Source organism: Cheilinus undulatus, linkage group 8, assembly GCF_018320785.1.
Source record: "Cheilinus undulatus linkage group 8, ASM1832078v1, whole genome shotgun sequence".
Classification (NCBI taxonomy): domain Eukaryota; kingdom Metazoa; phylum Chordata; class Actinopteri; order Labriformes; family Labridae; genus Cheilinus; species Cheilinus undulatus.
In genome coordinates, this window is record NC_054872.1 from 54,210,040 (window position 1) to 54,237,338 (window position 27,299).

A 27,299-nucleotide genomic window follows, 5' to 3' on the forward strand; every position below is an offset into this window, starting at 1 on the left:
GCACCACGAGATGTTTACTTATTTACAGACTGAAGAGAGACAGTGAACGCAGCACAAGCACTTTACATGTTTACAGACTGTACAGAGACAGTGAACGCACCATGAGAAGTTAACACGTTTACTGACTGAAGAGGGACAGTGAACGCACCATGAGAAGTTTACATGTTTACAGACTGTACAGAGACAGTGAACACATCATGAGAAGTTTACATGTTTACAGACTGAGGAGAGACAGTGAATGCATCGTTCCTGGTGAGGGTGCGTTTGAGTACGTACAGGTCAACTGTCCGTTTGGTCCAGGTGTTGCCGCCTGCATCGTCTGTCCAGTCTGAGGGTTTACACACCAGCCTGCAGCGCCCTCTGTCTGCAGCACTGAAAAACGACCGTCCTAAAACACAAAAAGGACATTCCTTTAAATCTTCAAACATCAAATTCTTTAAAAATAAAAATGTCAGACGGAGTGTAAGAAAACTGTGGCTGTCAGGAGATTAAATGTTTCATCTAGCACCTGAATTTCTACAGTAAATCATTGTTTTTCTACGTTTTTCTCCATTCTGACAGCAACACTCAGGGTGTTTTTCAAACCAACCCCCCCGTCATGGAGTGCACTCCGTCAGAAGTCACAGCCGCAGCTGAGTGAAGTCCCCTTCATCAAGGTGTAGGGTACAACTACAGCAGCAAGCTTGGGGACAAACTTCCCTCTGTCAGCCGGAAACAGGAACTGTGGCTCTGCAGCCGCGTACTGCGGGAGCGGCTGTTATCGTACATATCTATACAGATATCTATAGTAAAGGCCATCCTTACAGAGGTCTGTGGCTGTTACTGCGTTGATCCAGCAGCAGTAAGAAACTGAGCGGATCAGATCGTACAGGAGGCCTAGGTGTCTGAGGCTTGAGGGTTTTTTTGTAGCTCATGCATTCTGTAAAAATCTGTATGATATTAATTTTCTTCTTCTGTAGTAAATTTTATTAGTTTAAACTGATAAATAATCATTTAATGTATAATTTAATGTTAAGTCAGTTTATTGTGATTTAATCATAGAAATGAATGCAAAAACAAGGATAATATCTTTGAATGTCAGAGCAGCAAAAAGCTTCTTTTTTCTTGTAACTTATGTTTGTATTGAAATTTCACACACATCAAAAACAATAAAACAGTCCCTGTAAATAAAACCACTTCATAAAATAAACCCATCAGCCGTTTTCTGGACTAATGGGGGGTAGGGTAGGCCCTTATGTGGTGCTCATGAACATTTGAGGCTGCAAACGTCCGTTTGACCGTTTTTATCTCAGTTAACGGGGTTCTGCAGGCACTGCTGGGAACTTACATTTGAAGGTTGCTTCTTCCACGATCACCACCGGACACAATGAGCGACGCACGTGTCGGTGGGTGGGCACCGGTGCAGACTCTGGTGGAGGGTTTTATGGCCCACTACCACTCCCCGCTAACTGGTTTGGGACGGACTTAATATGGCGAACCCTCCGCGAGGACGCGCCAACGGAGGGGTGGTGGGTAGGGAGAGTGTGTCGGGGTGTCTCCTACCTCCTCACACCGCGGGCTGTACGGTGAATCCGCTGTGATGTCAGATCCTCTCATCCAACCAGAGAGCAGCGTGTGAGCCTGGGCGCGCTGGCAGCCGGTCTGACCTGCGAGAGGAAAGACGGAGATGGTTTTTATGCTAGCAGAGAGAGGCTGAGGCCGTTTCTGATGAGCTGGGGTTGATTGGTCCTCTCACATTTAGGCAGCTGCAGCGAGCGGCTCCTCAGAGAGTCAGGGATGTACTCTCCATCCTCATGGACACACCAGCACTGACCTGAACACAGAGAAAGGAGCTCAGGCTCAGAGAGGGGAGGACGGAGACCGGAACGTACCAGAGGACGGGATCCTGTCTGCTAGAGTCGACTCTAGAGGTCTCCTGTTTCTACCAAAACCATCATCCATGTGGTCCTCTGAGGAGGAAGAGGGTTGTTGTTGCTGTGTCTCAGATTTTTAAACCTCCATGGTACCTCAGTGGTTGCTGCTTCTTCTAATTTCTGCTTCTTGGCAGAATTTAACCCATTTCTACCCCCTTTTACCGTTTTTTTTGCATATCTACCATTTCTATCCACTTTGTGTCTGAATGGAATGGATCTTTTTGCCCCTTTTAAGCACTTTTCACCGCTTTCCCCCGTCCATTGAGCCCACTACTTTTGACCAGTTTTTGCATTTTTCATGCATTTTTGAAGCTAGTAGAAGAGCCAAGTTCTCTCCGTTTTTTCTACTTTATTTTCTGGCTTTCAGACGTTCGTGCACACCGTGGCGTTGTTATGAAGTCTAACATTACTTTCCCATGCAATGTGGCCAATACTGGGAAATATTTGCTTCTGTTCATCAGACATTGTCTGTTGCACTGATCCGTGATGCTCCCTTCAGATCAGTGGTTCTCAACCTTTTCAGCCCGGGACCCCCCAAATCAAGGTGCCAGAGACCGTGGACCCCCAATTAAAGGTGCCAGAGACCGTGGACCCCTAAATAAAGGTTCCAGAGACTGTGGACCCCCAAATAAAGGTGCCAGAGACTGTGGACCCCCAAATAAAGGTGCCAGAGACCGTGGACCCCCAAATAAAGGTGCCAGAGACCGTGGACCCCTAAATAAAGGTTCCAGAGACTGTGGACCCCCAAATAAAGGTGCCAGAGACTGTGGACCCCCAAATAAAGGTTCCAGAGACTGTGGACCCCCAAATAAAGGTGCCAGAGACCGTGGACCCCTAAATAAAGGTGCCAGAGACTGTGGACCCCCAAATAAAGGTGCCAGAGACCGTGGACCCCTAAATAAAGGTGCCAGAGACTGTGGACCCCCAAATAAAGGTGCCAGAGACCGTGGACCCCTAAATAAAGGTTCCAGAGACTGTGGACCCCCAAATAAAGGTGCCAGAGACCGTGGACCCCTAAATAAAGGTTCCAGAGACTGTGGACCCCCAAATAAAGGTGCCAGAGACCGTGGACCCCCAAATAAAGGTGCCAGAGACCGTGGACCCCTAAATAAAGGTTCCAGAGACTGTGGACCCCCAAATAAAGGTGCCAGAGACTGTGGACCCCCAAATAAAGGTTCCAGAGACTGTGGACCCCCAAATCAAGGTGCCAGAGACTGTGGACCCCCAAATAAAGGTTCCAGAGACTGTGGACCCCCAAATCAAAGGTGCCAGAGACTGTGGACCCCCAAATAAAGGTGCCAGAGACTGTGGACCCCCAAATAAAGGTGCCAGAGACTGTGGACCCCCAAATAAAGGTTCCAGAGACTGTGGACCCACAAATCAAGGTGCCAGAGACTGTGGACCCCCAAATAAAGGTTCCAGAGACTGTGGACCCCCAAATCAAGGTGCCAGAGACCGTGGACCCCCAATTAAAGGTGCCAGAGACCGTGGACCCCTAAATAAAGGTTCCAGAGACTGTGGACCCCCAAATAAAGGTGCCAGAGACCGTGGACCCCTAAATAAAGGTTCCAGAGACTGTGGACCCCCAAATAAAGGTTCCAGAGACTGTGGACCCCCAAATAAAAGTGCCAGAGACCGTGGACCCCCAAATAAAAGTGCCAGAGACCGTGGACCCCCAATTAAAGGTGCCAGAGACCGTGGACCCCCAATTAAAGGTGCCAGAGACCATGGACCCCCAAATAAAGGTGCCAGAGACCGTGGACCCCCAATTAAAGGTGCCAGAGACCATGGACCCTCAAATAAAGGTGCCAGAGACCGTGGACCACCAAATAAAGGTGCCAGAGACCGGGGACCACCAAATAAAGGTGCCAGAGACCATCGACCCCCAAATAAAGGTGCCAGAGACCGTGGACCCCCAATTAAAGGTGCCAGAGACCGTGGACCCCCAATTAAAGGTGCCAGAGACCGTGGACCCCTAAATAAAGGTTCCAGAGACTGTGGACCCCCAAATAAAGGTGCCAGAGACCGTGGACCCCTAAATAAAGGTTCCAGAGACTGTGGACCCCCAAATAAAGGTGCCAGAGACCGTGGACCCCTAAATAAAGGTGCCAGAGACTGTGGACCCCCAAATAAAGGTGCCAGAGACCGTGGACCCCTAAATAAAGGTTCCAGAGACTGTGGACCCCCAAATAAAGGTGCCAGAGACCGTGGACCCCCAAATAAAGGTGCCAGAGACCGTGGACCCCTAAATAAAGGTTCCAGAGACTGTGGACCCCCAAATAAAGGTGCCAGAGACTGTGGACCCCCAAATAAAGGTTCCAGAGACTGTGGACCCCCAAATCAAGGTGCCAGAGACTGTGGACCCCCAAATAAAGGTTCCAGAGACTGTGGACCCCCAAATCAAAGGTGCCAGAGACTGTGGACCCCCAAATAAAGGTGCCAGAGACTGTGGACCCCCAAATAAAGGTGCCAGAGACTGTGGACCCCCAAATAAAGGTTCCAGAGACTGTGGACCCCCAAATCAAGGTGCCAGAGACTGTGGACCCCCAAATAAAGGTTCCAGAGACTGTGGACCCCCAAATCAAGGTGCCAGAGACCGTGGACCCCCAATTAAAGGTGCCAGAGACCGTGGACCCCTAAATAAAGGTTCCAGAGACTGTGGACCCCCAAATAAAGGTGCCAGAGACCGTGGACCCCTAAATAAAGGTTCCAGAGACTGTGGACCCCCAAATAAAGGTTCCAGAGACTGTGGACCCCCAAATAAAAGTGCCAGAGACCGTGGACCCCCAAATAAAAGTGCCAGAGACCGTGGACCCCCAATTAAAGGTGCCAGAGACCGTGGACCCCCAATTAAAGGTGCCAGAGACCATGGACCCCCAAATAAAGGTGCCAGAGACCGTGGACCCCCAATTAAAGGTGCCAGAGACCATGGACCCTCAAATAAAGGTGCCAGAGACCGTGGACCACCAAATAAAGGTGCCAGAGACCGGGGACCACCAAATAAAGGTGCCAGAGACCATCGACCCCCAAATAAAGGTGCCAGAGACCGTGGACCCCCAATTAAAGGTGCCAGAGACCGTGGACCCCCAATTAAAGGTGCCAGAGACCGTGGACCCCCAAATAAAGGTGCCAGAGACCGTGGACCCCCAAATAAAGGTGCCAGAGACCGTGGACCCCCAAATAAAGGTGCCAGAGACCGTGGACCCCCAAATAAAGGTTCCAGAGACTGTGGACCCCCAAATAAAGGTTCCAGAGACTGTGGACCCCCAAATAAAAGTGCCAGAGACCGTGGACCCCCAAATAAAAGTGCCAGAGACCGTGGACCCCCAATTAAAGGTGCCAGAGACCATGGACCCCCAATTAAAGGTGCCAGAGACCATGGACCCCCAAATAAAGGTGCCAGAGACCGTGGACCCCCAATTAAAGGTGCCAGAGACCATGGACCCCCAATTAAAGGTGCCAGAGACCATGGACCCCCAAATAAAGGTGCCAGAGACCGTGGACCCCCAATTAAAGGTGCCAGAGACCATGGACCCCCAAATAAAGGTGCCAGAGACCGTGGACCACCAAATAAAGGTGCCAGAGACCGGGGACCACCAAATAAAGGTGCCAGAGACCATCGACCCCCAAATAAAGGTGCCAGAGACCGTGGACCCCCAATTAAAGGTGCCAGAGACCGTGGACCCCCAATTAAAGGTGCCAGAGACCGTGGACCCCCAATTAAAGGTGCCAGAGACCGTGGACCCCCAAATAAAGGTGCCAGAGACCGTGGACCCCCAAATAAAGGTGCCAGAGACCGTGGACCCCCAAATAAAGGTTCCAGAGACTGTGGACCCCCAAATAAAGGTTCCAGAGACTGTGGACCCCCAAATAAAAGTGCCAGAGACCGTGGACCCCCAAATAAAAGTGCCAGAGACCGTGGACCCCCAATTAAAGGTGCCAGAGACCGTGGACCCCCAATTAAAGGTGCCAGAGACCATGGACCCCCAAATAAAGGTGCCAGAGACCATGGACCCCCAAATAAAGGTGCCAGAGACCGTGGACCACCAAATAAAGGTGCCAGAGACCGGGGACCACCAAATAAAGGTGCCAGAGACCATCGACCCCCAAATAAAGGTGCCAGAGACCGTGGACCCCCAATTAAAGGTGCCAGAGACCGTGGACCCCCAATTAAAGGTGCCAGAGACCGTGGACCCCCAATTAAAGGTGCCAGAGACCGTGGACCCCCAAATAAAGGTGCCAGAGACCGTGGACCACCACTGGACCTGAAGGTGGTCGAACAGTCATGTGGAGACGAGGCCGTCCGTAAGGAGGGATAAGGGGGGAGGTTTCTAGGACCCAGCCAAACAGGGGTCAGCAAAATCCTGGTCCATAGTAAAGTTAAGCTGTGAAAACCTTATTTTATATTTGCCCTGAATAATAACCGCTCTTCTCAGTGAAACAAACATCTTTATTTATTCATTTGGCCTTCTTTGGATGAAAAAACTTTTGTTAAAACATTATTTAAATGGGTTAAAAATTCCTAATATTGGTTGATACTGGCTAAAAATGGTGAAAAGGTGGTGAAATTTGAAACAAAAAGAACATAAATGGGTTAAAGTGGCAAAAATGGGCCCAAAATGTGGTAAACGGGATTAAAAAGTAGCTGAAATAGGTATAAAGCACAAAACAAAGTAGGAATGAAATGGAATGGGATGAAAAATTGGTATAAACAGGCAAAAATGGGTCAACTGTGGTTAAAATGGGCAAAAGGAAGTGGTTGATAGAGGCAATAATGGGTCAACAGAGGCAAAATAGGCAGAAGTGCGAAGAATTGGTTTTGAAGTGGCAACAACAGGCAAAAGGAAGTGATGAGAGGGTTAAAAATGGACAAAAAAGGGTTTTAAGTAGCAAAAATGTGCTAAAATTGATGTTAATAAGTGATGAAAAAGGGTCAACATTTGGTCAAATTGGTGTAAAGTGGCAACAGTGTTATCTAAAAAATATTAGTTTTTCTAGGCCATCTGGTGACCCCCTATCAGGTTCTCAGGACCCCCAAGGGGGTCCCGACCCCAAGGTTGAGAACCACTGCTGTATGGTGATATCAGAGGGTGTCAGCGTGCGTCCGTCAGAGGTCAGTCTGACAGCGTTTTCAGTGTAACTATGGTTACCTGTGCTGCGGTAACACTGCGTGTGCAGCCAGAGTCCGTCAGCATCGCACTGTGGAGTAAACGGCTCGTATGAACGGCGCTGAGGAGGCAGGAACGTCTGGAGAGCTGGAGAACAAAAGCAACAGAACATCAGAACCACCACCATGATTTATTAGAGACTGTAATTTTAGACGTGTCTATATAACTGGTGTCAAATGTGACTCGTCTAACTCGCACTGATGATAAATATCGTCACCAATCAGAGCCTGACTCACTGGAGAAAACAGCCAATCGCAGAGCAGCTTTGGAGCGGCTCAGCAGCCTATCAGAGATCTGCAGCTCCTCCTCTGATTGGCTGATCTGGAGCTCCTCTGGGGTCAGACGCAGACTTTCAGCCAATAAGAATCCATATCCAAGGGGGAGATGGGTGGAGTTAGAGAAAGCAATCACGCTCTTCACTTCCTGTCTGAAGGCGGCGACGTCGGCTAACGCTCGAGAGCACAAACCTGTAAGTTAGCATCAAACTGTTAGCGCTGCTAGTAGGTTAGCATTCAGCACCAATGAGTGGTTCAGTACAGAACCCCAGACGAGGGATGGAGGTGAATTCTGCACAGAGAAGAGCGACCATTAATGTCAGAGGTCAGTGTCGTTTATGACCGTGCTGACCGGTCACACTGGGAAACATCTGGAGCCCAAACATCCAGAGGTCACCTGTGTTTTAGTGTCAGGTGGATAGAGAGGTTTAGACCGACGAGTGACTGAAGCTGCTGCTGAGTTAGTTTTACCTGAAGACGACTGAAGCGGCGGCGTTTTTCTCTCTGGACCTGAAAATAAAATAAAAACAGACTAAATGATTCTCCATCAGCTCCTACGCCAGTAAGACGGATCAATCACTGAGTCATAGCTCACAGGAAACAGCGCCCCCTGTTGGCCCAGCAGCCATGGTTTTCCCCTCGGCGTCCACACAGAAACAGCGTGCTCCGACACACTGCAGCGGCAGGAAGTCTCCGTCCTCGGAGCACGCCGGGATGTGGATTTCAGCACCGGCGGCCATGTTTGCTTTCACCTTCACCGCCGTCGCTCGCTCTCGTTCACAGCGGGACGGACATCGAGGGCGACGCCCCGTAGTACGAGACCCCTCCACCTCCTGACCCTGAGAGTCCACGCACCAGCACTCCGCCCCCTGACACTGGACCTCCTGGAAACCCCCGCTGGGCGAGCAGCTGGGGATGAAGTCGACCTTCTCGCCTCCAGAGCAGGAGCGCAGAAGAGGAACCAGAACCTGGAGAACCACGTGAACCGGACATGAACCCACAGAGAAATACAGTCTGATATCAGTCTGAGTTACTGTACACCCCTACCAACAGTGTTTTTATTAGTAGGGATGCTGAGTAAGCATCCACACTATTGATGTTCGCGTCAGCCATTTTGTTTTTTATTATTATTATTGTTATTCCGCGCTGGCTATCTCCTCCTTCATACTTTGTTGTATCTTGAACTTTAAAAAATTCAGTTTCTTCGTCATTCGACTGCTGTATCTTTTCTCATTTCTACTTTTTATAATTTTTAAAATATTTATCTTTAACAATGTTAAACAGATGGCAAAATTTCACAAATCTGCACTCTCTTCAACTCCTCATAACCTTGGCGTTTCTTGGGCTATTTTCACTATTCTACTATCGTACTCCTCTGCTTCTTGTGCTCTTTTCAGCTTTTTTTTTTTTTTTTTTTTTTTTTAAGATTTATTTTTGGGCTTTTTCGCACCTTAATTATAGAGAGGACAGTGGATAGAGTCGCAAACAGGGAAGAGAGCGGGGAGAGACATGCAGGAAATGATGCCACGGGCCGGATTCGAACCTGGGTCGCCTGCGTACATGGTGCGCGCCTTGGCCACTCGACTACCGGCGCGCCCCCTTTTCAGCTATTTTTACTATTTTCTATACTATTCATGCTTTTTCAACTATTTTGTTTTTTGCTGATCAAACTTTAAAAGATTTTGCCGTCAGATGTTTTAAAATGGAGTACATGGAGAGGCTTAGAGTGATGACATCATCGCTAGAGTGCAGGAGAAGAGTTGTGAGAAGAGACAGAACTTCCAAACAAACTGCTCTCCTGAATAAACATATTTGGTCCACAGTAATAATATAAACAGCAAAACGTAGCCACACATCTCCTCTTGGTCACAAAAAAGATTTGACATCAAAAGGATCAACAGTTCTGACACAATCAGCTTCAAAGCGTGACCGGCATCCCTTCAGCTCCCCATCTGCATCAATACAATTGTCAAACATAGATTCCTGAGTGTGAGCTCTCTGAACCACTTTTTTAACTCACTCTTGAAGCGTGATTTTTCACCTCCCACACATAAAAAATATATCACCGCGTGCAGCAACTTCTGCTGATTCTCACGATACCTTTGGTTTTCCGCTAGCTTTCACAACTACAGCTTAAATGGACTTTGTTTGAGTGCATGTTCTGGCCACTCAACTCAGTTTTCTGAGCTGTTTTTACAGAAGCTTTCACAGGTGTGACTAATTAGCTTTGATCTCAGTGTGACTGATTAGCTATGATGTCATACAGGCTTTGATCACCATAGCAACCTGGCAGTCTTCCAGGCACACATCAACACTCTCTTAAACTGTCACATACAAGTGGCTTTGATTTATGGTTTTAAAGCTCTCATCTGAACAATATTATAAAACAATGTGCTGAAGAGTAAATCTGGAGACAAAGTTCTAAATGGATCTCTTTTTATATGTTTTTTTAATTATTATTATTTATTTATTTTTTTTTTACATTTTTCACTCTTCAGCTTTTATGCAATTTTCAACCATTTTTATGCTTTTTAGCTATTTTTATACCTTTTAGCTACTTGTACTATTTATATTAAGAAGAGAGCTACCAAATCTTGGTTATTTTAACAACAGAGCTGCTCTCATGTTTGATTTTCTGTAACATCGTCACTGTTTAATGTGTTTTTTACTGTCTCTATTGTACCCAGTCATTTTTTCCTTTTTAATCAACTGTTTTAGCTTTTTATTCTCACAAAAGCCCTTCTAGGGACGGGTGTTGCAAATTAGCATTCTCTACAAACACTATGATACCTGCATGGGATGCCTGTTCTCAGTTGTCTATGTTTATTGCATCTCTCCCTATTAAATAAACCTTAAATAAATAAATAAATACGCTAGTTTCAACTATTTTATGTTATTAAACTATGTTGTGCTATTTTCAGGGATTTTTTATGCTATTTTTTGCTTTTTTTTTTTTGCTTTTTCAGCTATTTTAAGCATCGCCACACAATTTCAGCTGAAATTGCATTTTTATCTAGTTTCTATTCTGACTCCCTCTGCGGCTCTTTGGTAAACATCTGTGATTTTAAAATCACTGCTGTTAGAGTAAAAGGAACCCACAGGACCTGGTCTAGTGATGCTGAGAGGCTCCGCCCCCTCAGGGTCTGCTGTAGAGCAGAGAGAAAGGCTGGGTCCTCCAGAGCCCTGCTCACAGACTCCACCAGCTGGCGGTTCCTCCGGAGGCTGAAGGAGACGCCGGGAGAGGACAGGTGGCCCAGACCGAGCGCTCCCTGAGCTCCCACTGCCCCGCTGAAGTTAAAGGAGGCAGCGCTCTTCAGGAACTTCCCTCCAAACAGATTCTCCTGGAAGCGGCGAGGCGAGGAGCGAGCCAGAGCCTGCAGAGCTCCGCCCACCGAGGGGAAGAGACCGTGGAGGACCTGGACCAGCTGAGACAAGAAGTTGTTCAGATCTGCCTCCACTGGGAGGAGATCTCTGAGAGGACGGAGGAGAGGGAGGCAGGAGGACGGATCGCTGACAGAGGAGGCACTGAGAGGAGTATCAGCGGGACCAGAGAGAAGGCGGGACAAAGCCAGGCGGCGCTGAGACGGGCAGTCAGAGGGAGATGAACCTGCAGAGACAGGTTCGGACACATTTTTCAATTTGTAAAGCTGCATTTTTGACATCAGAGTCAAATTCCATGTTTTAAGGAGACAGTGGAGGGGAAGAAAGACCAGGACTATGGAGTCATTACTGCTACAAAACTCAAAAGCACATTTTTGAGAGCATGATGTAGAGATTTTGGGCTCTGATTCCTCCGTTCAGACCTGGCAGTGCTCGAAACTTTATCTCACTGAGACAGTCCCAACATTCTGTCACCCCCCCCACACACACACACACACACACACACAGTAAAAGTCTGAGAGCCAAAAATCATCAAACTTTAACAGGAATGATTAAAAATCTGTTAAAGATAGTAAACAGTGACTCCAGCATAAATTTCTGAATAATGTTTCTATTTAAAGTCAAAATAAACTTTGTAGGAGGAGCCTTCTAACATGTAAGTCTCTCTCTGGATTCGCCTTTTCAGGACTTTATAGCCTTAGATGAAAAGGTCAAAGGTCAGAGAGTGTCCTAGAGACACGTCTCCGTCCTCTGTCCTCTCTGGGACACTCACTGCAGACCAGGGAGTCCCCCAGCTGCCGGGTCCCAGGAACCCCCCTCCCTGTGGGGTCGACACACCAGCACTGCCCTCCCTGATGACACTGTTTGGAGCTGAAGGCTCCGCCTTCCTCACAGGACGGCACCCAAACGCTGGACGCCTCCATCGCTGCTCGCCGCTCCTCTTCACAGGGGGAGGGGCCTAAGAAGGAGAGAGAGAGGACATAGTGGTAGAAAAGATGCTAATCCAGTTTAAACCAGTCTGAAAAAGTTTGAGTGTGTACAGAAGGAGTTTTTTTTTTAGTTTGAGCCAGTTCTTCCAGTAAAAATCAAACTGGTTTACCTGTACCAGGGAGGAGTGTTTGATGGATCAATCTATGTGAACCAGTCAACCCAGTGTAAATCATTAAAACCAGTTTAAGATAGTTTAAATCTATTTAACCCAGTGTAAATCATTAAAACCAGTTTAAGATAGTTAAATCTTTGTAACCCAGTGTAAATCATTTAAACCAGTTTAAGATAGTTTAATCTATTTAACCCAGTGTAAATCATTTAAACCAGTTTAAGATAGTTTAATCTATTTAACCCAGTGTAAATCATTTAAACCAGTTTAAGATAGTTTAATCTATTTAACCCAGTGTAAATCATTTAAACCAGTTTAAGATAGTTTAATCTGTTTAACCCAGTGTAAATCATTAAAACCAGTTTAAGATAGTTTAATCTATTTAACCCAGTCAACCCAGTGTAAATCATTTAAACCAGTTTAAGATAGTTTAATCTTTGTAACCCAGTGTAAATCATTAAAACCAGTTTAAGATAGTTTAATCTATTTAACCCAGTGTAAATCATTTAAACCAGTTTAAGATAGTTTAATCTGTTTAACCCAGTGTAAATCATTAAAACCAGTTTAAGATAGTTTAATCTATTTAACCCAGTCAACCCAGTGTAAATCATTAAAACCAGTTTAAGATAGTTTAATCTATTTAACCCAGTCAACCCAGTGTAAATCATTAAAACCAGTTTAAGATAGTTTAAATGTATTTAACCCAGTCAACCCAGTGTAAATCATTAAAACCAGTTTAAGATAGTTTAATCTATTTAACCCAGTGTAAATCATTTAAACCAGTTTAAGATAGTTTAAATCTTTTTAACCCAGTTAACCCAGTGTAAATCATTTAAACCAGTTTAAAATAGTTTAAATCTATTTAACCCAGTGTAAATCATTAAAACCAGTTTAAGATAGTTTAAATCTTTTTAACCCAGTTAACCCAGTGTAAATCATTAAAACCAGTTTAAGATAGTTTAATCTATTTAACCCAGTCAACCCAGTGTAAATCATTAAAACCAGTTTAAGATAGTTTAAATGTATTTAACCCAGTCAACCCAGTGTAAATCATTAAAACCAGTTTAAGATAGTTTAAATGTATTTAACCCAGTCAACCCAGTGTAAATCATTAAAACCAGTTTAAGAAAGTTTAATCTATTTAACCCAGTGTAAATCATTAAAACCAGTTTACGATAGTTTAAATCTTTTTAACCCAGTTAACCCAGTGTAAATCATTTAAACCAGTTTAAAATAGTTTAAATCTATTTAACCCAGTGTAAATCATTAAAACCAGTTTAAGATAGTTTAAATCTTTTTAACCCAGTTAACCCAGTGTAAATCATTTAAACCAGTTTAAAATAGTTTAAATCTATTTAACCCAGTGTAAATCATTAAAACCAGTTTAAGATAGTTTAAATCTTTTTAACCCAGTTAACCCAGTGTAAATCATTTAAACCAGTTTAAAATAGTTTAAATCTATTTAACCCAGTGTAAATCATTAAAACCAGTTTAAGATAGTTTAAATCTTTTTAACCCAGTTAACCCAGTGTAAATCATTTAAACCAGTTTAAAATAGTTTAAATCTATTTAACCCAGTGTAAATCATTAAAACCAGTTTAAGATAGTTTAATCTATTTAACCCAGTCAACCCAGTGTAAATCATTTAAACCAGTTTAAGATAGTTTAAGGCCACCTGTACTGTGCCCATTCTAACGTCGCTGAAGCCCATCTGACCCCCTCCCCTGTCCCCGCTTTGGCCTGCACTCACACTGCTCAACGCATCCAGGCCAGAGCATGGATACGTCACGCGCTGACGTCATCACACGAAGCGTCCTCTGTTGATGACTCAGTATGCATCAGTGTTGTTTTTTAGGCTGTAAAATAGTTCTAGATTTCTAGGATATCTGATCTGACACCAGAAAGGTTTCCCCTGACCTGGAATCAGCTACATGACCTACACAGAGACGGTGAGGAGAGAGGGAGAAACAGCGCTTCATAGCGGAGAGTTTAGCTTTATGTGCCACGAGCTGTACCTTTTCTCAGCGTAATCCTGGATGCCTGATGCACCGGACAAGCTCTCATGTGTCCAGAGCAGGATTAAATGTTCAGCTAAAAGTTGTTTTTTTTTTACCGTGACGAGAGCGATTTTAACCACCTGATGAGAGCTGGAGGTGAAAACGCCTCAGGATTAATAAACGATGCTCCATTCAAACGTCAGCGATCAAGATCACAGTTTCACTTCTTGGTGACATGAAATAGAATTAGAGGTAAGTTATTTCAGTGGATGATAGTTTGGCATTATAATTTTATAATCAGAGAGGTTAAATCAGCCATGTGATTAACCCCGGCTCACACCTGTCCACGTATTTGGCACTCTTGTTTACGCACAGAGGATGAAAGGTGATTGTTATCCTGTCAGCTGCTGTTTGTGACTAAAACAAACCAAAAACCTCTCACTGTCATCAAAGCCTGACTTTGCCAGAAACTGGTCAGAAATGTGGTCTAGACTGGGATCCTGCTGTCTCTAGCATGCAGCTGCTGCCTGATGGGCTCTCTGAGGCAGGTCCTTTTGTTGTTACTTCACGCTACGTCACATTCCTGCACTTGTGCTCCTTCATTTGCATCCCTGCCGTGCCTAGGCCCACCTCGTCCGTCCGTGCCGTGCCTAGGCCAACCTCACCCATCCGTCCGTGCCTAGGCCCTCCTCATCCATCCATCCGTGCCGTGCCTAGGCCCTCCTCATCCATCCATCCGTGCCGTGCCTAGGCCCTCCTCATGCATCCATCCGTGCCGTGCCTAGGCCCTCCTCATCCATCCATCCGTGCCGTGCCTAGGCCCTCCTCATCCATCCATCCGTGCCGTGCCTAGGCCCTCCTCATCCATCCATCCGTGCCGTGCCTAGGCCCACCTCATCCATCCATCCGTGCCGTGCCTAGGCCCTCCTCATCCATCCATCCATGCCGTGCCTAGGCCCTCCTCATCCATCCATTCGTGCCTTGCCTAGGCCCTCCTCATCCGTCCATCCGTGCCGTGCCTAGGCCCACCTCGTCCATCTGTGCCGTGCCTGGGCCCACCTTGTCCATCCGTGCCGTGCCTAGGCCCACCTCGTCCATCCATTCGTGCCGTGCCTAGGCCCTCCTCATCCATCCATTCGTGCCGTGCCTAGGCCCTCCTCATCCATCCATTCGTGCCGTGCCTAGGCCCTCCTCATCCATCCATTCGTGCCGTGCCTAGGCCCTCCTCATCCATCCATTCGTGCCTTGCCTAGGCCCTCCTCATCCGTCCATTCGTCCTATCCGTATCCGTGCCGTGCGCCTAGGCCTCCCTCATCCATCCATTCGTCCACGTGCCTGAAGGCCCTCCTCATCCATCCATTCCATTCCTACGCCTCCTCCTCCTCATCCGTCCATCCGCGCCTGTGCATCTGGGCCCACCTGCGCATCCATCTGTGCCTGGCCTGGGTCCACCTTGTCCATCCGCCGTGCCTACCCTCCCATCCATCCATCCAGCCTCCTCCCATCCATCCATTTGCCTGCCTGCTCCTCATCCATCCATTCGTGCCTATGCCCTCCTCATTTAATCCAGTTAACCCAGTGTAAATCATTTAAACCAGTTTAAGCTAGTTTAAATGTATTTGAGGAAGTTAATCTAATGTTAATCGATTGAACCAGTTTAAACCAGTTTGATCCCTACAAAGAAGTTATTTGATTTTTAAACTGATTTTAACCAGTCTTCCAAGAGTTAATCACTTAAACCAGTTCAAACTTTTATTACCACTGTGAACCAGCTAATCAAGTGTAAACCATTAAACCAGTGTAAAACCAGGCTGACCAGTGCAGAGGAGGATTGTTTCACAGTGTAAACCTATTTGAATCCTCCAGCGTGTAATACCAGTTTGACCCGTTCTAAATGAGTGTAGGTGAGCTTACATCTGAAGTGTCCAGTGAGGGCCAGGCGGACTCCCAGCATCCTCCTCTGCAGGACTCTGTAGATGTTCGTCTGAGAGACAGAGCGACCGGAGCGCAGACCAGAGAACGCTGAGTCATACACCTCAGAGAGGAGGAGCTCCACACCTGGACAGGAAGGCACCACCTATGGTTATCACCACTGTCATCATCATCTCTACAGTCACCATGGTGATCATCATGGACTAAAATATATGTAAGAAAAGATCTAGGAAACAAAGACTGAAAAAAGAAGACTGGGACCGCTCACTAGTATAAATAAGACTTTAGACCTTAAATTAAAGACCTCTACCTGGTATAATTAAGACTTTTAGACCTTAAATTAAAGACCTCTACCTAGTATAATTAAGACGTTTAGACCTTAAATTAAAGACCTCTACCTAGTATAATTAAGACTTTTAGACCTTAAATTAAAGACCATTACCTAGTATAATTAAGACTTTTAGACCTTAAATTAAAGACCTCTACCTAGTATAATTCAGACTTTAGTCCTTAAATTAAAGACCTCTACCTAGTATAATTAAGACTTTTAGACCTTAAATTAAAGACCTCTACCTAGTATAATTAAGACTTTTAGACCTTAAATTAAAGACCTCTACCTAGTATAATTAAGACTTTTAGACCTTAAATTAAAGACCTCTACCTAGTATAATTAAGACTTTAGTCCTTAAATTAAAGACCTCTACCTAGTATAATTAAGACTTTTAGACCTTAAATTAAAGACCTCTACCTAGTATAATTAAGACTTTTAGACCTTAAATTAAAGACCTCTACCTAGTATAATTAAGACTTTTAGACCTTAAATTAAAGACCTCTACCTAGTATAATTAAGACTTTAGACCTTAAATTAAAGACCTCTACCTAGTATAATTAAGACTTTTAGACCTTAAATTAAAGACCTCTACCTAGTATAATTAAGACTTTAGACCTTAAATTAAAGACCTCTACCTAGTATAATTAAGACTTTTAGACCTTAAATTAAAGACCTCTACCTAGTATAATTAAGACTTTAGACCTTAAATTAAAGACCTCTACCTAGTATAATTAAGACTTTTAGACCTTAAATTAAAGACCTCTACCTAGTATAATTAAGACTTTTAGACCTTAAATTAAAGACCTCTACCTAGTATAATTAAGACTTTAGTCCTTAAATTAAAGACCTCTACCTAGTATAATTAAGACTTTAGTCCTTAAATTAAAGACCATTACCTAGTATAATTAAGACTTTTAGACCTTAAATTAAAGACCTCTACCTAGTATAATTAAGACTTTTAGACCTTAAATTAAAGACCTCTACCTAGTATAATTAAGACTTTTAGACCTTAAATTAAAGACCTCTACCTAGTATAATTAAGACTTTTAGACCTTAAATTAAAGACCTCTACCTAGTATAATTAAGACTTTAGTCCTTAAATTAAAGACCTCTACCTAGTATAATTAAGACTTTAGTCCTTAAATTAAAGACCTCTACCTAGTATAATTAAGACTTTAGTCCTTAAATTAAAGACCTCTACCTAGTATAATTAAGACTTTTAGACCTTAAATTAAAGACCTCTACCTAGTATAATTAAGACTTTAGTCCTTAAATTAAAGACCTCTACCTAGTATAATTAAGACTTTAGTCCTTAAATTAAAGACCTCTACCTAGTATAATTAAGACTTTAGTCCTTAAATTAAAGACCTCTACCTAGTATAATTAAGACTTTAGTCCTTAAATTAAAGACCTCTACCTAGTATAATTAAGACTTTAGTCCTTAAATTAAAGACCTCTACCTAGTATAATTAAGACTTTAGTCCTTAAATTAAAGACCTCTACCTAGTATAATTAAGACTTTAGTCCTTAAATTAAAGACCTCTACCTAGTATAATTAAGACTTTAGACCTTAAATTAAAGACCTCTACCTAGTATAATTAAGACTTTAGTCCTTAAATTAAAGACCTCTACCTAGTATAATTAAGACTTTTAGACCTTAAATTAAAGACCTCTACCTAGTATAATTAAGACTTTTAGACCTTAAATTAAAGACCTCTACCTAGTATAATTAAGACTTTAGTCCTTAAATTAAAGACCTCTACCTAGTATAATTAAGACTTTTAGACCTTAAATTAAAGACCTCTACCTAGTATAATTAAGACTTTAGTCCTTAAATTAAAGACCTCTACCTAGTATAATTAAGACTTTAGTCCTTAAATTAAAGACCTCTACCTAGTATAATTAAGACTTTAGTCCTTAAATTAAAGACCTCTACCTAGTATAATTAAGACTTTAGTCCTTAAATTAAAGACCTCTACCTAGTATAATTAAGACTTTAGTCCTTAAATTAAAGACCTCTACCTAGTATAATTAAGACTTTAGTCCTTAAATTAAAGACCTCTACCTAGTATAATTAAGACTTTAGTCCTTAAATTAAAGACCTCTACCTAGTATAATTAAGACTTTAGTCCTTAAATTAAAGACCTCTACCTAGTATAATTAAGACTTTAGTCCTTAAATTAAAGACCTCTACCTAGTATAATTAAGACTTTAGTCCTTAAATTAAAGACCTCTACCTAGTATAATTAAGACTTTAGTCCTTAAATTAAAGACCTCTACCTAGTATAATTAAGACTTTTAGACCTTAAATTAAAGACCTCTACCTAGTATAATTAAGACTTTTAGACCTTAAATTAAAGACCTCTACCTAGTATAATTAAGACTTTTAGACCTTAAATTAAAGACCTCTACCTAGTATAATTAAGACTTTAGTCCTTAAATTAAAGACCTCTACCTAGTATAATTAAGACTTTTAGACCTTAAATTAAAGACCTCTACCTAGTATAATTAAGACTTTAGACCTTAAATTAAAGACCTCTACCTAGTATAATTAAGACTTTAGTCCTTAAATTAAAGACCTCTACCTAGTATAATTAAGACTTTTAGACCTTAAATTAAAGACCTCTACCTAGTATAATTAAGACTTTAGTCCTTAAATTAAAGACCTCTACCTAGTATAATTAAGACTTTTAGACCTTAAATTAAAGACCTCTACCTAGTATAATTAAGACTTTAGTCCTTAAATTAAAGACCTCTACCTAGTATAATTAAGACTTTAGTCCTTAAATTAAAGACCTCTACCTAGTATAATTAAGACTTTAGTCCTTAAATTAAAGACCTCTACCTAGTATAATTAAGACTTTAGTCCTTAAATTAAAGACCTCTACCTAGTATACTTAAGACTTTAGTCCTTAAATTAAAGACCTCTACCTAGTATAATTAAGACTTTTAGACCTTAAATTAAAGACCTCTACCTAGTATAATTAAGACTTTAGTCCTTAAATTAAAGACCTCTACCTAGTATAATTAAGACTTTAGTCCTTAAATTAAAGACCTCTACCTAGTATAATTAAGACTTTAGTCCTTAAATTAAAGACCTCTACCTAGTATAATTAAGACTTTAGTCCTTAAATTAAAGACCTCTACCTAGTATAATTAAGACTTTTAGACCTTAAATTAAAGACCTCTACCTAGTATAATTAAGACTTTTAGACCTTAAATTAAAGACCTCTACCTAGTATAATTAAGACTTTAGTCCTTAAATTAAAGACCTCTACCTAGTATAATTAAGACTTTTAGACCTTAAATTAAAGACCTCTACCTAGTATAATTAAGACTTTAGTCCTTAAATTAAAGACCTCTACCTAGTATAATTAAGACTTTAGTCCTTAAATTAAAGACCTCTACCTAGTATAATTAAGACTTTAGTCCTTAAATTAAAGACCTCTACCTAGTATAATTAAGACTTTAGTCCTTAAATTAAAGACCTCTACCTAGTATAATTAAGACTTTAGTCCTTAAATTAAAGACCTCTACCTAGTATAATTAAGACTTTAGTCCTTAAAGACCTCTACCTAGTATAATTAAGACTTTAGTCCTTAAATTAAAGACCTCTACCTAGTATAATTAAGACTTTAGTCCTTAAATTAAAGACCTCTACCTAGTATAATTAAGACTTTAGTCCTTAAATTAAAGACCTCTACCTAGTATAAATAATGAGTGTAAAGCAGGATCACCAGGGACCTTGTCTCTGGGCGTGTGGGGGCTGGTGCCATGTTTGTTCCAGATTCAGGTCTTCATCCCTACCTGCTGAGACTTCTCAAACATCCTGGTCCCTCTCCATCAATAAAACCATTTCTAAGACCACGTGTTCGTACCGGTCTTGTCCATCTCTCGGCCACGGCTGTCGGAACAGAAACAGTAGGAGGACACCATCGGGAAAAACTTCCTGAAGCTGCTGAAAGTCTCAAAGGCTTCTGGGAACCTGAAACACAAACATACAGAGGCTGTCACAGAGGTGAACACACCTGTATGGCGGTCAGACTCAGACAGGTGACCTACCTGTTGAAGGCGTGCAGCAGGTCCAGCTGTTTCCTGTCTGTCATGTTGATGAACTGACACTGAACGGGGCTCACCTGGCAGCTGCCTGGACCTGAAGGTCAAAGGTCAGGGAAGTCATGGTTATGAGAATGATTTTTTTCAGGTTCCTGTCCATCTGGGACATTTTAGTGACAGCAGAGAGTTATAGTGCCATGAGAAAGGATCCTGATTTCTCACTTTTTTAAATGTTTGTCACTAAAATGTTTCAGATCATCAAACTAAAGTAAATATCTATGGAAGTAAATCAGTGCCATCTGAGTTTGAATTTGAATTTCTAAAACTTCATTTTTTAGCATCAAAATTGGATTTTGAATGTGAAAACCCATCAAATAATCACCATTTTTTGCCACTGAATTTTTATCCAATGCAAAAATAAATTCAGTGTAAAAAAAATTCAATATCTCAAAAAAATCAGTTTTTAAAAATTCAACAATGAAAAAAAATCAGTGTTAAAAATTTCAATTTCAAACTCAGATGGCACTGATTTACTTCCATAAATATCACATTGATAACTCACACAGAACATGTGGTTAATCACAGTTTAGTCCTGATTTAAGGAGGACCAGGTAGGTTTGGATGGCTGTTTCCCTTAACAGACAAAATCATCATTTAAACGCTGACTTTAGTATTTACCCAGGTTATCTCTGTCTGATATTGACATTAGTCTGATGATCTGAAATCATCATTTAAACGCTGACTTTAGTATTTACCCAGGTTATCTCTGTCTGATATTAACATTAGTCTGATGATCTGAAATCATCATTTAAACGCTGACTTTAGTATTTACCCAGGTTATCTCTGTCTGATATTGACATTAGTCTGATGATCTGAAATCATCATTTAAACGCTGACTTTAGTATTTACCCAGGTTATCTCTGTCTGATATTAACATTAGTCTGATGATCTGAAATCATCATTTAAACGCTGACTTTAGTATTTACCCAGGTTATCTCTGTCTGATATTGACATTAGTCTGATGATCTGAAACACTGAGAGTGACCGTTATGGATAAAAATAATGAATTAGGAGCAGAGCCTTTCTCACAGCTCTGTATCTGTAGGAGTTTGACTAATATTTGTCCGTACAGCGCTGAGGTGTCCCGCTCTGCCTCGTCCCGTAGAGCTCCATACCGTCCTGATCCACGCACCAACACTGCCCCCTGCTGGAGTCACACTGAACAGACTCAAAGAGGCCGGAGGGAGAACAACGCAGGACGGACTGGAGCTGGCAGGGAGACGCGCCTGCAGAGGCAGAGACAGAAATACTGATATTTAGTTCTTATTTGACTCTCAGTGTGAAAATGACACCGAGGTCACTCATCAGTAACATCTGATTATTCGTGTCATGTGCTAAGCATGTTTTTCTCACAGTGAGGAGTGGAGCCGTTGGTTCGAGTCCCGGCCACCTCCTGTCCTTCAGCGTCCACACACCAACACTCCTGACCCCGACGACTGCACTGGACCGGCCTGGAGACGTGAATTCAGTTTAACCCCTTAAAGCCTGTCGTTTCATATCTGATACATACTTTTATGATACCGCTATCTAATCAATATGATCATTAATCACTAAAAAAAGACTTCTGAATATGATCTGATAAAAATGCATTCAAGTAGATTATCAGTTACCAAAAACACCTAATGTATCAAATGAGATACAAGAAATATAAATGCTAAATTTATGCAAATTTGGATTTTTTGGGATTTCAGTAGAAAGTGAAATCAACATTTCAGTTCCGAAAGATTAGAGTTTTCAGGCTTTAATGGGTTAATGGGGTTCACATGACAGAAGTGATGCTAAAATCTGAGCTGTGTTTAAATCTAAACCCATCAGAACGCTTTCATCTCATTTAGACCCATAAAACACAAAAGCTGGAGTCCCAGTGGTTTAAACGCCATCGCCACAGGAAGTAGTAACACATGCTGCAGGTACACACCTGAACCTCCCATCCTCCGTACAGTGAGGGGCGTCGCCTTGTTGGTTGGCAACAGCCACGCCCCTTAGCAACTCACATTGGCTCCGGGTCTCTGCCTCCAGCTGGTACTCTGCACAGAAACAGGAAACAGGGATTCACCATGGCGGCTTTGTGCAAACATCCGATAGGCCGATTTTTACAAATTCATTCCAGCTGGCGATGATATTAATGTAGGACTGTAGTTCACAGCCAGAACTCAGTCTGGGGGTGTGTGATGACACAGTTTAGACAGGTCAATGACTACAGCGGCATCAAACTGTCTACAGCACTGATACTCCACCTGGGGCTCTTTTATGTCTTAATTCTCAATATTATTCCCCCAGAAACCTTCAAAAAGGGAAACTTTTTAGCTATTTTACAATGTTTGCCACATTCACCCCTTTGAACTACCTTTGTCCATTAAATACCACTTATTCCTTTTTTTTTCTGGCCATTTTGCAACTTTTTTTGACACTTTATCCAATTTTTGCTCTTTTTTACCATTTGTTGCCACTTTTTGTCCAAATAAGCTGCCTTTGTGCATTAAATACTACTTGTTTCCTTTTTTCCAAAATTTTTGCCTCTTTTATTGCCACTTTTTTCCCGTTTTTGCCCTGTTTCACCATTTTTTGCCACCTTTACAAATAAAAATAAATCAGTGGCTCAAAATCTGCGATAAAAAGTCAGTTTTATAAGTCCTAAGAGTCAAAATACAAAATCAAAAGTCAAAATAAGTTTTATTAAAGGCAAATATACGAGATAAAGACTTAAAAGCATGAGTTTAAAGGTCAACATATGAGATAAAATACAAAATCAAGCGTTTAAAAGGTCAAAATAGAAGATGAAATTGTAAATTGTAACTCTTAAGGGGCAGAATATGAGATAAAATTCTTGACCAGGAGTTAAAAAAGTGAAAATATGGGATTAAAAGTCAAAGTTGGGAGTTTTAAAGGTCAAGGTATGATTTCAAATTTAAAAAATGTGAAAAACAAGGTCACAGTATGAGAGAAAAGGTCAAAATTATGAATTTAAAAGGTCAAAATATGAAATAAAAACTAAAAATCCTAAGTTTCCTCATAATCTTGGGAAGCAAAATGAAGACCTAAAAATGAAAACACAACCACTCCCCTTGTTTCCTCTTTTGCCCATTTCTGCCACTCTCCACTGCTTTTTGCCCATTTTTGACACTTTTCACTCAATATTTTGCCACCTGTAACCCTTTTATTTGTAATTTCTCACCCATTTTTGCCTCTTTCTGACCATTTTTTTCACTTTTTCTCCCTATTTTCACACAATTTTGCTGCTTTTTGACCATTTTCTGGCACCATCAACTTATTCTTATGGCCACTTTAAGCTTTTTTTTGCCACTTTTCACCCCTTAGAGCGTGGCTCCTGAACAGTCTGGCTCTTTGGTTGAGTAACGCTGGACTGAAGAGATGTTTTCATAGATTATTCACATCATAACATCCTCAAAGTGCTGAACTTTCAAATATCAGCGCCTGTTTTAGGATTAGACGAACAGTTACAGGGATAATCCCTCATTAATCCGTCCAGGGTCAAAGTTCAACCAGTCCTGATTGTGATAGTTGCCATAACTGCCCAGCCCTGCTCTAACTGTGTGATGAGTTTTAGTTCAGTAGAACCAGGATGTCACCCTGGTATCAGGTTTAGGCTGGGCTGTCCAGGCCAGGCATTAGGCAGAGGATGATGATGATGATGATGAAGGCCCAGGTGTTCTTACCTGAAGCTTTGCCCTGCAGCAGCAGCGGGCAGCAGACCAGGACGTAGCAGATGCAGAGCAGCCAGGCCATGGTTCCCGTGGTGACGGACCCGGCACCTCCACCCGCTTATAAACCTGCAGACCTGCTGAGTCAGCGTGACGAGGTCCGGCACCTAAAACCCTCCTCCTCCTCTTCTCCGCCCTCATCTGCTCGCCACGCTGGAACCACGAGTCCTCGACCACGACTCGTGAGGCGGGCGGCGAGCCGCGAAGCCCTCTGATTGGAGGAAAGGATCTCTGAAACAGAAGTAAGCCGGTTCAGTGGTCACCGTGTTAGTCCACATCAGCACTCTGACACACCTCACCTGGACCCAGAGAGTCCGTCTTACTGGAACATCTGAACGCTGGCCTTCAGCCAAGTCCAGCAGGCCAAGACCAAAACCTGGACCACATGGACCCTCCTCATGGTCTGGAACAGAATTATTATAGACTGATGATAAACCTGGACCACATGGACCCTCCTCATGGTCTGGAACAGAATTATTATAGACTGATGATAAACCTGGACCACATGGACCCTCCTCATGGTCTGGAACAGAATTGTCATAGACTGATGATAAACCTGGACCACATGGACCCTCCTCATGGTCTGGAACAGAATTGTCATAGACTGATGATAAACCTGGACCTAATGGACCCTCTTCATGGTCTGGAACAGAATCGTCATAGACTGATGATAAACCTGGACCACATGGACCCTCTTCATGGTCTGGAACAGAATTGTCATAGACTGATGATAAACCTGGACCACATGGACCCTCTTCATGGTCTGGAACAGAATTATTATAGACTGATGATAAACCTGGACCACATGGACCCTCTTCATGGTCTGGAACAGAATCGTCATAGACTGATGATAAACCTGGACCACATGGACCCTCTTCATGGTCTGGAACAGAATTGTCATAGACTGATGATAAACCTGGACCACATGGACCCTCTTCATGGTCTGGAACAGAATCGTCATAGACTGATGATAAACCTGGACCACATGGACCCTCCTCATGGTCTGGAACAGAATTATTATAGACTGATGATAAACCTGGACCACATGGACCCTCCTCATGGTCTGGAACAGAATTATTATAGACTGATGATAAACCTGGACCACATGGACCCTCTTCATGGTCTGGAACAGAATTGTCATAGACTGATGATAAACCTGGACCACATGGACCCTCTTCATGGTCTGGAACAGAATTATTATAGACTGATGATAAACCTGGACCACATGGACCCTCTTCATGGTCTGGAACAGAATTGTCATAGACTGATGATAAACCTGGACCACATGGACCCTCTTCATGGTCTGGAACAGAATCGTCATAGACTGATGATAAACCTGGACCACATGGACCCTCTTCATGGTCTGGAACAGAATTGTCATAGACTGATGATAAACCTGGACCAGGACCTTCTTATGGCTGTAAAATAATTGTCATATGACTGATGATAAAGTTCTCTGGACCAAATGTGATTCTTTCTCTGTTAAAAGTTTCAAAGGTCTGAAAGGTAAACTAAAACAGACGTGAGATGAAGTCCTGACAGTGGTCCATGCTTGGGTCAAAGGTCAGCTCTTTTTATCTCTTTGGTGAGCGTGAGGCCAGCTGTTGAGACACAGGAAGTGTTTGTTCTTTTTTCCTCTGAGAAACAAGAACAGGAGGAAGTCGGGCACAGACCGTCGGAGCGTTCTGAGTCTGAACCGAGCCGTGCTCATCAAGAACACGGTCCAATCAGAGAGGTTCTCGGTGAGGATGGAGCAAAGGGTCCTCTGCAGCATCATCGTACTCCTGACTGGTAAGATCTATCTTGAATTTATTTGAATCTTCATGAACAGGCTGACCACGGCTGTCAGACATGAACCCTTTAATCAGACCAGGTCTGTGTTTTACCGTCTAGAGCTGTGGTCCCCAACCATCTGTCCTCAGGTCCACTACTCATATCTGAGAAACGCCGAACCCCCAGTACCCTCTGGAAAATAAACATACATTATTATTACTTCTACTGAGAATCCCAACATAATGGGCCAGTTAATACTGAAGATCTAAATGATCTATGGTTGATGGTGCTGTGTTAGGGACACTGTAAAATACAGACCATGCTGAAGCGTGAATTTTTAAAATATCTAAAGTTTAAAGTTCTTGTTTACAAGAAAAAATAGTTTTTTTTTTTACTTTCAGTGTCGCTGAGATCAGAGAGGAAGTTGAAGTCAGACACCTGTTTCAGTGACGTTTCCTGTTCTAAATTTAGAACACTAAAGACGGCATTTACAAGTTCCTGATGTCAAAACTAATACACTGTTTTAACAGAGACACACTCTAGCTGTGTATACACTCTCATATGAACTTCAGTGCCATCCCATTCTTAATCCAGAGGGTTTAATCTGACGTGGGTCCACCCTTTGCAGCTATAACAGCTTCAACTCTTCTGGGAAGGCTTTCCACAAGGTTTAGGAGTGTGTTTATGGGAATTTTTGACCATTCTTCCTGAAGCACATTTGTGAGGTCACACACTGATGTTGGACCAGAAGGCCTGGCTCTCAGTCTCCGCTCTAATTCATCCCAAAGGTGTTCTATGGGGTTGAGGTCAGGACTCTGTGCAGGCCAGTCAAGTTGATCCACACCAAACTCTCTCCTCCGTGTCTTTATGGACCTTGCTTTGTGCACTGGTGCACAGTCATGTTGGAACAGGAAGGGGCCATCCCCAAACTGTTCCCACAAAGTTGGGAGCATGGAATTGTCCAGAATCTCTTGGTATGCTGAAGCATTCAGAGTTCCTTTGACTGGAACTAAGGGGCCAAGCCCAGCTCCTGAAGAACAAGCCCACACCATAATCCCCCCTCCACCAAACTTTACACTTGGCACAATGCAGTCAGACAAGTACCGTTCTCCTGGCAACCACCAAACCCAGACTGGTCCAACAGACTGCCAGACAGAGAAGCGCCATTGGTCACTCCAGAGAAGGCGTCTCCACTGCTCTAGAGTCCAGTGGCGGCGTGCTTTACACCACTGCATCCCATGCTTTGCATTGACCTTGATGATGTATGGCTTGGATGCAGCTGTTACCATGGAAACCCATTCATGAAGCTCTCTACCACTGTTCTTGAGCTAATCTGAAGGCCACATGAAGTTTGGAGGTCTGTAGCCATTGACTCTGCAGAAAGTTGGCGTCCTCTGGTCACTATGACCTCAGCATCCTCTGACCCCGCTCCATCATTTTACGTGGCCTACCACTTGGTGGCTGAGTTGCTGTGGTTCCCAGTGGCTTCCACTTTGTTCTAATACCACTGACAGTTGACTGTGGAATATTTAGGAGCCAGGAAATTTCACCTCTGGACTTGTTGCCCAGGTGGCATCCTATCACAGTACCAC

General features: G+C 42.9%; 1 protein-coding gene across 1 annotated transcript in view; it reads right to left on the reverse strand.

The window, feature by feature from the left end:
- Positions 1-23,959, reverse strand: part of tg (thyroglobulin) — a 55,165-nt gene extending 31,206 nt beyond the window's left edge. The window contains exons 1-16 of the mRNA XM_041794315.1: positions 23,890-23,959; positions 22,131-22,239; positions 21,566-21,663; positions 21,283-21,438; positions 20,159-20,249; positions 19,975-20,081; positions 15,748-15,891; positions 11,510-11,695; positions 10,461-10,963; positions 7,952-8,324; positions 7,828-7,866; positions 7,318-7,548; positions 7,064-7,168; positions 1,736-1,813; positions 1,543-1,646; positions 277-388 (exon numbers count right to left, since the gene is read on the reverse strand). Of these exons, the coding sequence (XP_041650249.1) occupies positions 277-388; positions 1,543-1,646; positions 1,736-1,813; positions 7,064-7,168; positions 7,318-7,548; positions 7,828-7,866; positions 7,952-8,324; positions 10,461-10,963; positions 11,510-11,695; positions 15,748-15,891; positions 19,975-20,081; positions 20,159-20,249; positions 21,283-21,438; positions 21,566-21,663; positions 22,131-22,239; positions 23,890-23,959 (2,506 nt within the window). The remainder of the gene's footprint in view (positions 1-276; positions 389-1,542; positions 1,647-1,735; positions 1,814-7,063; positions 7,169-7,317; positions 7,549-7,827; positions 7,867-7,951; positions 8,325-10,460; positions 10,964-11,509; positions 11,696-15,747; positions 15,892-19,974; positions 20,082-20,158; positions 20,250-21,282; positions 21,439-21,565; positions 21,664-22,130; positions 22,240-23,889) is intronic.
- Positions 23,960-27,299: the final 3,340 nt, after the last annotated feature.